The sequence below is a fragment of the Columba livia genome, chromosome 2 (assembly GCF_036013475.1).
Source record: "Columba livia isolate bColLiv1 breed racing homer chromosome 2, bColLiv1.pat.W.v2, whole genome shotgun sequence".
In the NCBI taxonomy this organism is placed as follows: Eukaryota; Metazoa; Chordata; class Aves; order Columbiformes; family Columbidae; genus Columba; species Columba livia.
Window position 1 is genome coordinate 75,654,303 of NC_088603.1, and position 13,975 is coordinate 75,668,277.

A 13,975-nucleotide genomic window follows, 5' to 3' on the forward strand; every position below is an offset into this window, starting at 1 on the left:
TTTCACATCTGTAGAGTAGTGGGTAGTGAGCAGACAGAAATTGTAAGGCAAAGCATTCCCTATTTAACTTTGCACTGTGTCACACAAAATTGCACCACCTCCCAAAGTTATTTTTAGTTCATAAAAGCTCGGTGTGTTTTGCCTGACAACAAGAACAGTAATTAATCAAAAATGTATGTGGCAAAGCTGTCCTGTAGGGTATGTTTTCTGCTTGTACAGCCCCTATCTCTAATCTTCTAGAATTATCCTGGTTTTACAAAGTTCGTGAACTGCGAATTCCTAAAGTTTTCGTCAAATACTGTTTGTAAAAGGTAAAAAACCTGCCCATAAAACAGACGACAATAACTCAGAATGGGATCCACCTGGAACTCTCAAAAGTATGCAGCAGTGAGAAGAATGAAAGCTAAATCAAGACTGTACCCCAAGTGGAAGCAAGAGCAAGACAAGGCAATTCTTAAGAGTCCTTTCAACACCTATGCCAACTAGGTGGTGTAGAAAAAGGCAAATTTTTGGTCAACTTTCTGTCATGAGAACTAAGTACAAAAGAGGCAAAGCCGCTATCGATATTAGGAGCTTAGAAAACATCAAGATGGCAAAGTTAATGGGTAACATGGCCCTTTAGAAATTCGTAATAAAGCTTGGAGGCTCAATTACTAAAGGAAGACAAATATAAACTACAGTTCATCAATGGTTTGCACCAGAGGGTTTTTACACAGGTTCCTCATGGGCCATTCCACAACAGCTGAAGACACTAATGAGCTCCAAAGAGAACACTAATGGCAAGATGCTGGACCTTCACATGCTTGGGCCACTAAATTTCATATAGAAGTAGTTCAACATTAACTGTTTCTGCAACTACTACTCTACATAAGGCAACTTACAGAGACTTCAGTACGATTTTTCCAGTTATGCAAGAATAGAGACATACCCTAAGCAACTGCATACAGAAGACTGAACCTAGCACGTTCTATACAGCCAGGCAAAGCACAGACTAGACAGCCAACATGCTGACTGGCACCAAAACCAACTTCAGACTTGTAATTTCCCCTTTACTTCAGACCAATGAATAAACCAGCAAAGGTGGACATTCTGTTTCTTACAAACAGCTTGGGAAATAAACTTCTTACCTTTTGCTGTCCCTGCATGGATGTGCTGTGATGTTGCAACTCTAACTCCATTAGTCCTGGTGTTCAACCGGCAGTCAGTTTTCTTTGTTTTCTCTCTGTGTAAATAATTTTCATGTTGGTGGTGGTTTTTTGCCTTTTTTTTTTGGTATGTAGTTTTTTTTCTTTTGCCAAATGCATGGCCACAAATAACCAACCATGAATGAACGTATAATGCCACTGTGAACAAAGGCAGCGACTCCAGGCTAGAAATTTATATTTAATAGATATAACAACAAATATAGACAATAAGCAGCTAGGTAAAGGAACTAAACTGCAAGCAGTATTACTGAACATGATGAATAAAGATCTACAAGAGAAAACACACACACAAAAGAAACAGTGCGGCTGATTCTGAAGCCATCTTTGAAAGCTCATGCCTGTAATGCAGTCACACCAGACTAGTAGAAAAGCATCTGGCTAAAGAGTAACAAAAATGACAGAAAGTCAACTTGGAAGTAGGCAGAGTATTAGATAGGGGTGGAAATGTTTCTACTTCTTCACAGTGCAGGATTGTGTAAGCCCCCGAACTTTTGAAGCCCTCTGATGTGCAAATTATCTTCAATACAGCATTTCAGTAAGTTACCACCCACTGCGTAATGTTAGAGGTTGCTGTCAATCCTTATTTGATTTTCAGTGTTTTCTGGACAGCTTTATACCTTTAACTTCCAAATAAATATAAAGGGAAAAAAGGCAATCTGGCATCAGTTAAGAACCTACTTCTGCTCTTTCATGCTTTTGCTAAATGACAACTGATATTTTGAGGAAATGAAAGCATACAATCACATTCTATTTTTCAAGTTACTTCTTTTCAGAAGATAAAGTAAGATTTTTATGTAGACTGGCTTCACACTATGCCAGCTCTTGTTCCACAATAACAAAACAATTCCCCAAACTGATCATAGACCCTCTTTAACAGGTTGAATGCACTGAACTTCGTTTCTGGATTACTTGGTTACATTGGAAACCTACTTTTCCAGTTGTGGCTTTCCTTTCTTCTTGCTTACTGTAGACAGACTTCGTTTTTCCGCCGTATGCTAGCCAGAAAATACAAAGACACTAGTCAAACAACAGAATTTGTTTCACAAAACCAACAAAAAGACCCTTCTAGACGGACAGGTCCATGAGTCCAAGACTAGTGCGCTCATGGTGCTACAACCACACAAACAACTACTTGTGCAGTGCATCTAGGCCTTGCATTTACCATATTATCAGCAAAACACTCAGAAAATTACTACTTGCAAATACTCCTATCAGTCGAATTCTTGTTTGCATGTTGTCTTTCCTCTTGAGGATTAACAAAAAAAAAGTCTCATTACATACCCACTAGAAAGGCTAATCACAAGCCTTAAGGGGCTATGGAATTGTTATTTGATGGTTGGAGGGTGGGAAGTACATGTGGCAAATTATTTTTATACAGTGACAAAGCAGGTACCCAGCCTTAAACTGGAGGTTGCTGCTAATCTAAACTCTAGCATACAACTTAGAAGCACAGAAGAGAAAACCTAGTATACTTAAATAATTACGCAGATGCTATTACTAGTTGCTAGTAATATCTCATATTTAACAAAGGAGTAAAACTTATGAAAACTCAGAAACAATCTCTGTCCTATTATGCTGTATTTGGACATCCTTTAAACAGGAAATAGCTTTTCCTCTGCTTCAGTATATTAATTTTTTTCTTGCCTCAAGCTTGCATTATTTCCAGCTTTGATGCAATCTACCATTTCACCTTCACAAGCAAATCTTGATTAATTACCCTGCTTTGTGAAATAAGGAAACTTCTTTTGTTTAGCTTGTTATTCCCCACATAATAATCAATAGTCAAATTCTGCATGTAGAATAAGAGTAATATTAAGCAATTCAAGCAGTCAAGGTTTTTCAGATGTAACAGTGAGCAAACAGTGATTTTATTTATAGATAGTTATTCTCAGCTGTACTCACACCAAAATTCACCACTGAAGCGACAGAAATCTCATGAAAAGTGTATATGCGTCTAGCTATTCCATTTTTCAAGAAATATTAATAGTAAAGTTATTTTGATAATGCAGGTAAGATAGAAAGAATATGTTTAATCTGTTGTGCCTACTGTAGCATTAATATGGTTTGGTTATTAATACAGCTTCTAGTTTGTTCCTTGCAATAACACAAATTCCCCAGGCATTACGAAATTCCATCTGATGATGACAATGTTACAGTAACATGGAAGTGTCTGATTATAAATGAACACTAGACTTTTCTGATTACTTATATCCTACTGGGAAATTTTATTTACAAATTCATAAACTAAATACACAACTTTTACGTAATTATGAGTGTTCTTCTAAGTGAGGTAAGTCAGTGGCAACTTGAGCTTTGACCATTATTTGTACAATTTTAGCAGGGCTCTTCATCTTTTAAAGCTAAATCTAATAATGTGTAGAGGACAAATCTCCTCAAGTGTCTCAGAATATTGCTCTAAAGAAAAAAAAGCAACGCACCTGGTCAAGTAGGTTTGTACAGTGCTCTGGGTGCTGCTGGACAATACAGCTTTTTCTTCTCCAGTCTATAACCCCATTTTGCTCCGAGTGCTGTATGTTAAGGCTATCCAGTGAAGAACATTTTGCACTGCTAGTGCTGCTGAAAGGAAAAAACAAAAGCTATGCCAATGTGAACAAACTTGCAGGATTCCTCCTACCAACATAACATTTTTGCATCATGTTGGGAAACTGTGGTATTTTGCTTTCAGAAAACCCTAGAAATTCTCAAGAGATTTAAAAGATCTAAGTTACAGGAATTCTTGTGCTCTGAAGTTATACCCGTGATCTGAACATAATTAGAGTTCCTTTTTCATTTGTCTACTACAATTTAATGCAAAATTCAGAACAACAGGATTTGTAGAAAACAGTACTTGAGAGAAGAGTTTCTGTGGATATTTCTGCACACAAAGTGTTTTTGTTTGCTTTTTTCATACCAGGCATAGGGAAATTTTCCAGATAGAAATGTATTCTGAATCCATCTTCTTTCTTCTTATTGTTAATGAAAAAGCTGGAATTACTTTGGAATCCCTATTTCAGAACTCATGAAACATTTTAGAAAAGTAGTGCATGGCTACTTACAGATCATACTGCACCTGTGCTTGTTTGAATTTCTAAATAAGACATCCTGCTTTATATTTTTACCTTCAGGATCTTTAGTTTTGAGCAGTGCTGGGAAAGGGGAGTTACATTTGGCATATATATAATGCCTTCCACTGAAACTTCTCTTAACAGCAGCTGGTCAGAAGCAATATTTAACTAGGTCTGAGAGCAATGGTCCACAAAGACCGCTGGAAGAACAGTCAGGGTTCTGACAGAGTCAGTAGGGCACATGGACCTTGAGATTTTCATCTGTCATACAAAGGCATGCCCTCCTGCTGAATGGATGCCAAAGCAAAACAAAAATATACAAACACCACAAAAAAGAAAAGGAGTTACTACTTTTAAATTCTTAGCAAAATACTTATGCTGATAATTGAAACACTTCAGGTCTGTTGGCAAGCCGCTTCATGAAGGTTACTGCAATATGAAATGTTACTCAGTTCCCACGATGGCAGATATGCTGAAGTTCCAGTAGCAGCTTACTAAACACCTCTGGAAATAAGTGCTCAAACTACTTAAAAAATGTACAATAGAATATTAAAGAAATAGTTTAAGAAAACGGTGAGAACCCAAGAAGGTCCTAAGATACAGACAGGAGCCCCTGACTGCAGAGATGTAAGCAAGGCCACTTTAGAAACTCCTGCCAAACGGAGTTAAGTGAAGCCACTGCCAAATTTGCAGTCATTTTATGGAAGCCATGATACTGCTAATTTTTTTATTTCATATGTCTGATCTCATTCCTACCAGTAAATTTTCGGACCTTTGCAAGAGTAAGGCTGCCACACTGAATTAAAACGAAAGGTAGAGAGATGTAATGTACCAATCTTTCTGAGATGTACCAGTGTTATTTGAGATTAATTGCTCTTGACTCTAGACAGATTTAGACATATTTAAAAGATAAAAGTTTCACTCAGTGCCATTTCTTTAGAACCTATAAATGTCAGGCACAGATTTTCAGAAGACGGACATAACGCAAACAGGAGAGGGCTAAAAGACCTCTAGCGGTCAAGTAGTCAACGCATTTTCCCTTCTTAAATAAACAGAAAACGAATAGCTAGCAAAAGGAGTTTCTACCACAGAAGTTTGTGGAAAGGCTTGTCTCTGTCTTTCCTACCTGAAAGATACATCCTAAACTACAGCCAGCTTTTGTATAATTATACAATGAATAAGAAAAAAGACTTTTTTTTTTTTTTTAATTAGTAACCACATGCTACTAAGTTTGGATCCTGCTTTTACGACTTCATAGTAGGCTGTAAGTATAATCAGAGATTTTGTCAAGATGACATTCTCTTCTTGAAGAAATGCAAGATGAGAGTGTAGGAGGGTTAAAAAATAGAAACAAACTACTTAGTTGTCAAATTGGTAATTTCACAATAATCTTGTCTTAAAAATCTGTGAACCTTAATCAACATTGGTTTATGCTATGGTTATATTCTAATTATTGTAATTTCAGGTAATTCCCTCCCACCTCCGAGATACATACATTTCACAGATAAAACGACACAGAACAAACATATACACCACAATACATTTTGTATTTTTTTTTTCCTCTTAATATAGTTCTATAATCACAGAACTATGTGCAAACATATCTAAAGTTTCTGGTCAAAATACATTAACGGGTGAATTCATATTACGTAGTTCACATATCTGAAAGCATACATAAACTATTTTAATATGGTTAAGAAGCACTTAGACTTACAATGGATATAAACCAACAAGGTATCCATATTTCTGCCACTAAGAAAGGTAAAGAATGGACTACCTTCTCCTGTAAGGTCATCTTTGAAGCCACGGAAGAAAAGCTTAAAAACAACAGCACTAGAAATTTTCAGCGTACACATACGAACCTACGTTACTCAGCTTATAAACACAAAACATCAACTCGAGTAGTGAAGATTCACAAAATTTGGGAAAGAAGAGAATTCTGCATGACCCAGGCCTACAGATTTAGAAACAGGATCTTTTGAAGTATTTTTCACATACAGATTAAATTGATAACACCCCCTCAAACAACAGAAATCAAAACAAGAACACCCCACTCCAATCAAACAGGAACGTCACAAACAAGCTTTCGTCTAGAAGGAAACACTCTAAAAGCACTAAAAAATGAGGTTAAGAAAGGCAGCGTCGTCAAATTATATCCTAGTACCTACTTGGCAACAGGACTTTTTCCATTATGTTTCTTGTGAACTGCTGTGTGTTGCATTACATCTGGAAAAAAAAATCAACAAAGCATAATTTCAATAGCAATTCCTATTTCCTCTTTTAGATCAATCCAACTAATTCATCTTTCCAGCACTACCAGTCATTTAGCAGAAGACAACTCTGTTAAACAGGCTACGCTTAATTTACAGTGCTGAAATTAACAGGTGTTGCATAGAGGACAGATCGGTCTGTACAGACAGTATAATCAAGACTCTCTACCTTCCATTTCACAGAAGAATGAAACACAAAAATAGGAACTATAACAACTGTTTATGTTTGCTCACCTCTATATTTAACCATTAGGACTAAAGGCATGACCGAATATCAGCCAGTATGAAAGGATGGTGAAAGAAAAAAGGATTCAGTCAGAAAAGTACAGAATTTCATACTTTTTTTCTGAACTGCTACAATTAATCTCAAAACCATGTCACACATTCTGTGAATAAAGACGAGTCTTACACAGAAGTATTGCATTCTGAACCTCAAAATTCACTACGCAAGTAAAGCTTTACAAATTCCATTTGACATAAAAAGAGATAATGCCTCAAACAAGAAACAAGAACTTTAGAGACATAGTCTAGCCTTTTCTTTAAGGGAACTGTTACATTTTAACAAAAGTGACTTCTCTTAATTCCTTCTGTTGATGATTTTGGCCTTCTTGGTAGTTATCATTTTGCCTGAACTCCTTTCAGTGCTACATGTCTAAATTGTTATTAAAAAAAAAACACCTCACAATTTTTAAACGTCTGGTAGCACTTCACTGAAATGGCACAAAAGGTGAAACGCATTTGTAATCTCATCAGGTGAAGAGATTTTTTTAGGACAGTATATAAAACACTATGAGCAATTTCCACATATATTGTAAATTTACTCCTGCATTCTGAACTCTAAAAAAGAACATGGTAATAATTTTTTAAAATCAGAAAAAGCTGTCTGAACTTCATATTTGGATTACTGATTGCACATAAGATCAACCACAAGCTTCTTATTAGTTATTAAGGCGTAACAGAGTGAAGGTGGTGTCATTCTGTGAAAGCTCGTCTAAGTGTTCAGTGGTCCATGCTCACCTGTCAATCCCCACTTCTCATCCTTTCCACCTACCGGAGGCTTATACTCATTTGCTACTGAAAACAAAGCAAAACTGTCTCGCTATTCCTTTCAGAATGAAATTACTGACCAGTGACTAGAGGCTGATGCTTCCACATGTGAACTGGTTTTGAGGTATTAGGAAGAAACAGCTTTCAGACTGTCATCAGTACTCACTACAGTCCCAAACAATGAAGAGTTCTTATTAACATTCCAGAGTGCAAAAACAACACAGGTTAAAAATAAGAAAACCTGAACATCCTTTCTGTGTAAAACTTAAAAGCCAGACAAATTTGGAAAAAAAAAAGTCTGCATAACCTTGAAATGTCGCACTCAACTCCTAACCTCAGTGACTGAAGAACAGGTAAAGACATGAAAAGCTACAAACGATCTTGGCTCAAGTAAACTGTAAAGTATATGTTCCTGGTTGCTCAACACAGCTGTGATCTTCTACCTCTGAGCTGTCTACAAACACTCCCACACTTTGGATTATATAGCAATCCCCTAAAGAAACTGCTGACAGTATACAAAAAAAAATATCTTCATTTACATAACACATTTCATTCAAATCTCTCAGCTTTGTACCAATGAAGAAATCAGTCAACTGCATGATTTCCAGAATTGAGTGTGGCAACATTTCTCACAGAAGAACCACCTTTGAGTACACAACTACCTTCCTCCTGACTTGAAGCTTCTGAACTGTCCTCCTTGAAGTGTTCTGGTGCCTTAACCGTCTTCAAAGAGGGTTGTAAGTTACCTGCAGAGAATAAAGTTCACGTAGTAACTTTATAGATCTTGAACAACTAGACAGTTCCTGAATGTTTGCACTAAACTGGAAGCTAGGGAGATGGAAGACTAAATTACTGGTTTGCATGTGGCAGTAAGTTGAACTCTCCTTCAAAGCAGGACATCTCTAAGAGTGAACACTCTATGAAGATACTTTTAATTTGAAGAGTGCACAAAACAATTATAAAGCTATGGTACAATTTCAAAAGGCTGGGATTGTGATTATAGTTTTAGAAATATTCCTATTATCCCGTCCTTTAGATTTTTTAATAATATTTTTCGTGTTACAGCAGGAAATGGGTGGAAACCAATTATAATTACTAGAATTTTTCTGCAACAAGTTACACTCCTCCATTGTCACATCATCCACCTGCCAAAGGAGACTTAATTTGGGCTAAAGTTTTCTAGTGCCTTTAACACAGTCTTCGTGCACAATTTTTGCCTTATTATGCCAAATGGGATGGGAAAAAGAAGGGGCAATAAGAATTACAGGTTTGTTGCAAAAATACTACTGCCGTGCTCTGAAAAAGGACTAAGTTTGATAATAAATCTAACTCTAGGAGTCTACTCTTTCCCTCTCAAAAAGTTCCAAGTTAGTGCAGGTAAAAGTATCTGAAAACTGTTGCTTAGGAGCTTGAAACATCGATAGGAAGATCCTTCTGAATATTGTCTGCATCAAACATACTAAGGCCCCAGAGATCATGCTCTAATAAAGCCTTTTGGAATTGAAAGTCTACTCCAGCCTGAAAAAGTATCCAAAATAACTGACATTATGAATCAGGGGAGAGCTAACTGATTTCCTCCTTAATGAAACCATGGCGGCATAATTACGCTTACGGAATATATTATTCAGTGTGAGATCCAAACTATTATTTAAGGTATGAAGACCTTTCACTGAACATAGAATTCATTTCCATACAAGTTTTACTAAAACCATACTTATAGTATTCAAGTCCTTCAGAATGAATATTTTTGTTTTTCTGTGAAATTTTTACCCCCAACTCTAAATAGTGACTGAAGGCCAATTTAAGCCACAACTGCTTCATCTGTCAATTAATTCTGCATGTGTAATTTCAGAACTATGATGGCATTTTCTTAAAAGATACGCTTCCACCATGGGCTAAGTTGCAATTGCAAGTATTAGGAGGATTTCAGGAATCCTGAACTTAGAAAAACAGAGACCACCAATAAAAACCTCATGAGCTGTTTAATTCTGGTGATTTCGGCAACGAGCAGGGTGACTACCTTTGTCTTAGTACAGCTTCTATTAACCTGCACCATAGGAAATGCGCTTTTGAGTTACCCCAGACAAGTCATCCAGTCCCCCTTCTCAAAAGAAAACCACCTGTGCTTAAACTTATTGCACTATTTGTCTTCACCAAACCTTTTTTAAGATCAAACTCAATATCAGGGCCCTGAACCGCACCAGTGAGCTTTGCAACCTCTCCCCTGGCCCTCCCAAGTACTTTAACGGGCTGCGCTCAAGAACCAATCCAACACAGTGCAGTTTTGCAATTTTGGGTGAGGCTGCTGGGAAAAGAACTGGGAGTGACCCCATCCAGGGCCCCCATCCTTTGGCTGGGGAGCTGCATTCGAGCTTAGGCCCTTGCCTGGGGTGCACTGCAGCCATGCCTGTGCCTGGCCACGTACCTTGCTGATCCTGTTCTCAACCCTGACCTACTGACTTGTTTTTCTGCTTTCATCTCAGACCTGCCTTGCTGCTTTGGACTTGGCAGGTAATCACCAGATTCTTGTCTGCCCCTGGTCCTAATCTTTCTCATAGCAAGTTAAGCCCAGTGCTTTTTGCCTTATCCATCAGAGAGAACAGATCATTATGACTCTTAAGTATTTGAAGAATTAAGTCATCTTTCACTGGAGTTTTTCCTCCTCTCTGCTACACAATTAAGTTCCTCATCCCGTCATGCATTCTAGTTCTGACAAATCCTCGTGAACTTTCACATACCCAATTAATTATTTATTATTATACAAATTATTTATGATCATGCTACAATCTGTAAGACTTCCTACAGAATTGACATTTGGCTGTTTTACCCTTCTGATCTACCTACCCCACAGATAATTTCTGCACTGACGCAGTCAAGTCTATCATGATGGAACTCAGCACTGGCTCCCTTCAGCCCTTTTCAAATTATAATAATGTAAAACAATGCATTTCCAAGTTTTTCCCACTTAGGTGTAATCTACAGACTAAAATACGCACACCTTGTGCAGCGTGCCTATCATTACTGCAAATCTTTCTGGACTTTGGAAACTCTTTCCTGCCCTTGCAGCAAAACAAAAGTTGTCAGAATTTTCACAGCAGTAAATTCCAGACAGTTTCACAACCATCCTGAACCTCATTAGCTTAACTTTTTCATGAAACTGCCATGTAAGAATGTCCTAAATCACATGATCTACAGCTTCTACCCTAATCACAAGGCCTCCATCTGATAACGGAATGAATACATTTGTCACAGATCACACACATAATCTCAACTTAAAGTCAGCCGTCATTTCTCTATTTTCTTCCAAGCGCACATAAGCAGTCTGAAAACTCCAACTTCTTCAATTCCTGACTAAGAATTTCTGCAACTTCTGAGACAATGGCCTCACAGTCAGTGCCTTAACTGTCATAGTAGCATGCACTGGAAGAGGAAGGATTCAACAGAAACAAAGACCACATCCTAAGGCATCCATATAGAGAAACTAGGCTTAAGTTGCACAAACAGTTTGTAATATACAAGTAGGCAAGAGGGTTCACCAAGGAAATCTCTGCAATGCAAATACTCTGAACGAGACTCTGTATGTTCTAATATTAGGGGCATCCCACTATTTAGGTACTGGGAATCCAAAATTAATCTGAAGTCTAAATATCAAGACAAATGCTTCAACTACAAAAATAAATAAAAACAGATGGGATTTTTTTTTTGTCAGCTCAAGTTTTTTTCCAAAATTTAAGGTTTCCTAAAAGGAAAAAGTCTCAAACTGTTGCACATACTCAATTCATAATTACCGATTTTAATAATATGATGGTACAGAGGAGAAGAAAGAAAGAAAACAACACAAGCTGATGCTACATAGCACGTTCCCACTGTCCAAAGCATGAGCTGAAGTGACTATTCATTGGCAAGGAGATCAAATAAGACCAGTGGAATACAATGTAACAAGACCACGTAATTACAAAATCATAATTAGTAATGACAAGAATAATAGCTTTTTATAGACTTTTTGATATATAAAAGAGTACTAGGATATTTCTTACTGTGAGTGTGCAAAGATTCTGATGAAATTGATTGGAAGAAGTTGTATACTCTCTGATTCTGCAGAAAAGCTTGTGATGTATTTGAAAATAGCTGCCTGCAATTTAAGTGAGAGATGGTTAAACTGTAAGTAATATTCCACAGGAAGAACACAAACATTTACTACAGTACCATTTAAGAGCAAAGCAGGCAGTTCTTAAGAAGTCCAAACATTGGAACTTGCATATTCAGCATAAAAAATGTTAAATGCTACTTTGGAGCTTTGTTGTTTAGTTCTAGTGTAAGGTCACAGTACAGCCAATACAAGAAATTGGTACAATGAACTTTTTTAATGTAAAAGGTATACGTTTTTGAGCCATCCCAATTCAAACATTTTACACACCTGTGACATTTTATCAAAGAAGAGTTTGGACTCAGTCAAAAAAGCACTGTACTTTATATTCTAACATTTCATTTCCCAAAACAGCACGCCTGTTCCTTAAATATGTTTATTCGGCTAAATACAAAGTTGAATTCACCTATGTCAGTATTTGAGTGTCAAGTACCCTAACTCAAGAGACACTGTCTAACTTGATGAATAATTTGTTTTGAACAAGGTTGAAAAACCTGGACAGGTAAGAACAAACATAACAAGATATCTGTAACCAACAAACAGAACAGGGAGGCTCACCCAAATTCCTACTGCTGTTCTGAGCTACAGGATTTGACCAACAAGTCCCACACCCCAGCAAGCACTGCTAGATAGAAGGTTATGAGGTATGGGCCATTTTCTTCCAAATGTGTGAGCTACATTTTAATTTTACATACATGTTTCACTACTACTGTTCATTCTTTTCCAAATTCTGCTCTTTCATTCTATTCTGTCATAAAATTAGAACACAGGCGTTTTGAGTTACTGTTTCTAATACTTCTAAACATACTCTTGTATAATGGAGGCAAGACCCATGCTGAAATATCAATCATTGCCATATAATGTTGCTCAGGAAAAGTATTTTCATAATTGTATGATTACTTCTGAAAAAGTAATCCATTAAACTCTAATAAAAGCCTCAATTTAAAGAAAAAAGAAAGAGTTAAGGGTATCTATTTCATCATTGCCTTTCCATTTTCTTCAGAAATTATGTTCGGACAGCAGAATTTCCACTGTCCCTAAGTGTGATCTAGTTTTTTATTTACTAAAATATTTACCTGATTATGGGCTCAAGATCAGCATGCCTTCGTTCTTCCCTCTTCTGAAAACCCTGATTTAGTGCTCTTAAAATAGTCTTGTCAAACGCTTCAGAAGACAGTTCCTTTGGGAGCTGAGAAAAAGGTTAATGTTAAAAAATGAATAGTTGACATTTTAAAGACTATATTTGTTCACCATCAGTCTTTATACCTTTCAGTATCAACAAGAAACTCTGTTGTTCCAGTTTGAGTAAGGTAATTTACAGACTAAAGGTACAACAAATCACCATAATTTAGTTCTGCTGGAGAAACACTTTGCTGTAAAGCCTCACATCAAATCCAGAGGTAAGAAGCTTTAAAGCTGTATTTGAAAGAATGACATTCAGAAATTTATCAATACTATGTTCTTTCCCAGAGTCATTTACAGCCCTTTTTATTTCTTTAAATCTTTCACACTCAGAGAGTAAGTCAAAAATAACATAAAAAATTACAAGGGAGGACTGAATGCACTGTACTCACTATCATCACTTAGCTAGATTAAATTATGCTACAGAAACAGGAGTAGAAAGGAGATTGTTGAAGTTATATAATACACTAGACTGCAGTGGGCAATACTGAAATTAATCAATAGCAAGTCCTTCTCCAGTTACTATTAATGCTGAAATTTCTTATGAAAACGCATAACTGTTTCCAATGCCAGCATTACAAAAACAGGTCTTCTAACGTTCTAGTTCAGAAGGCAAAGTTCTTGCTACTAAAGACCATGTCTACTTTAACTGAAAAGTATTCCATAAAACAAATATTTTTACATTTACCACTTCCAAAATAATGTACTTAAGTACATGAAAGCTGATACAATTTGTTAATAATAATTTTAAAAACCCCCACACAAAACCAACCCAACAAAACTACAAAACCAAACCACAAAAGCCCACAACTCTTCTAATTTTGAAGCAATTAAAAGTAAACTGCCATAGCAAAAATGTTTTTTCCTACAGTTAAAAGCTATTGCTAATCTGATTAATATCTGCCATCAGTTATGATTAACCACACTCAGTAATTTACACTAGAGAAGCATCCTCCTCTTGTATATATGGAATACACCCAACCCAGAGTGCCAGCTGGATTATACATCCTGCTAGTGGTACAACAGCAAAGCACAAAGTAATTATTTCAGTGAATGAAG

The 13,975-nt window shown here is 36.7% G+C and overlaps 1 protein-coding gene across 5 annotated transcripts in view; it reads right to left on the reverse strand.

Annotated features, from left to right (window-relative positions):
* ZCCHC2 (zinc finger CCHC-type containing 2) overlaps window positions 1-13,975 on the reverse strand; it is a 44,756-nt gene that overhangs the window by 6,363 nt on the left and 24,418 nt on the right. For 2 of the 5 annotated variants that reach the window (XM_065052569.1, XM_065052566.1), the window contains exons 5-11: window positions 12,811-12,923; window positions 11,625-11,719; window positions 8,250-8,333; window positions 6,439-6,496; window positions 3,644-3,782; window positions 2,136-2,200; window positions 1,128-1,222 (exon numbers count right to left, since the gene is read on the reverse strand). In XM_065052569.1, coding sequence (XP_064908641.1) covers window positions 1,128-1,222; window positions 2,136-2,200; window positions 3,644-3,782; window positions 6,439-6,496; window positions 8,250-8,333; window positions 11,625-11,719; window positions 12,811-12,923 — 649 coding nt within the window. The remainder of the gene's footprint in view (window positions 1-1,127; window positions 1,223-2,135; window positions 2,201-3,643; window positions 3,783-6,438; window positions 6,497-8,249; window positions 8,334-11,624; window positions 11,720-12,810; window positions 12,924-13,975) is intronic. The other 3 variants (XM_005509731.3, XM_065052568.1, XM_065052567.1) reach the window with 3 other exon arrangements.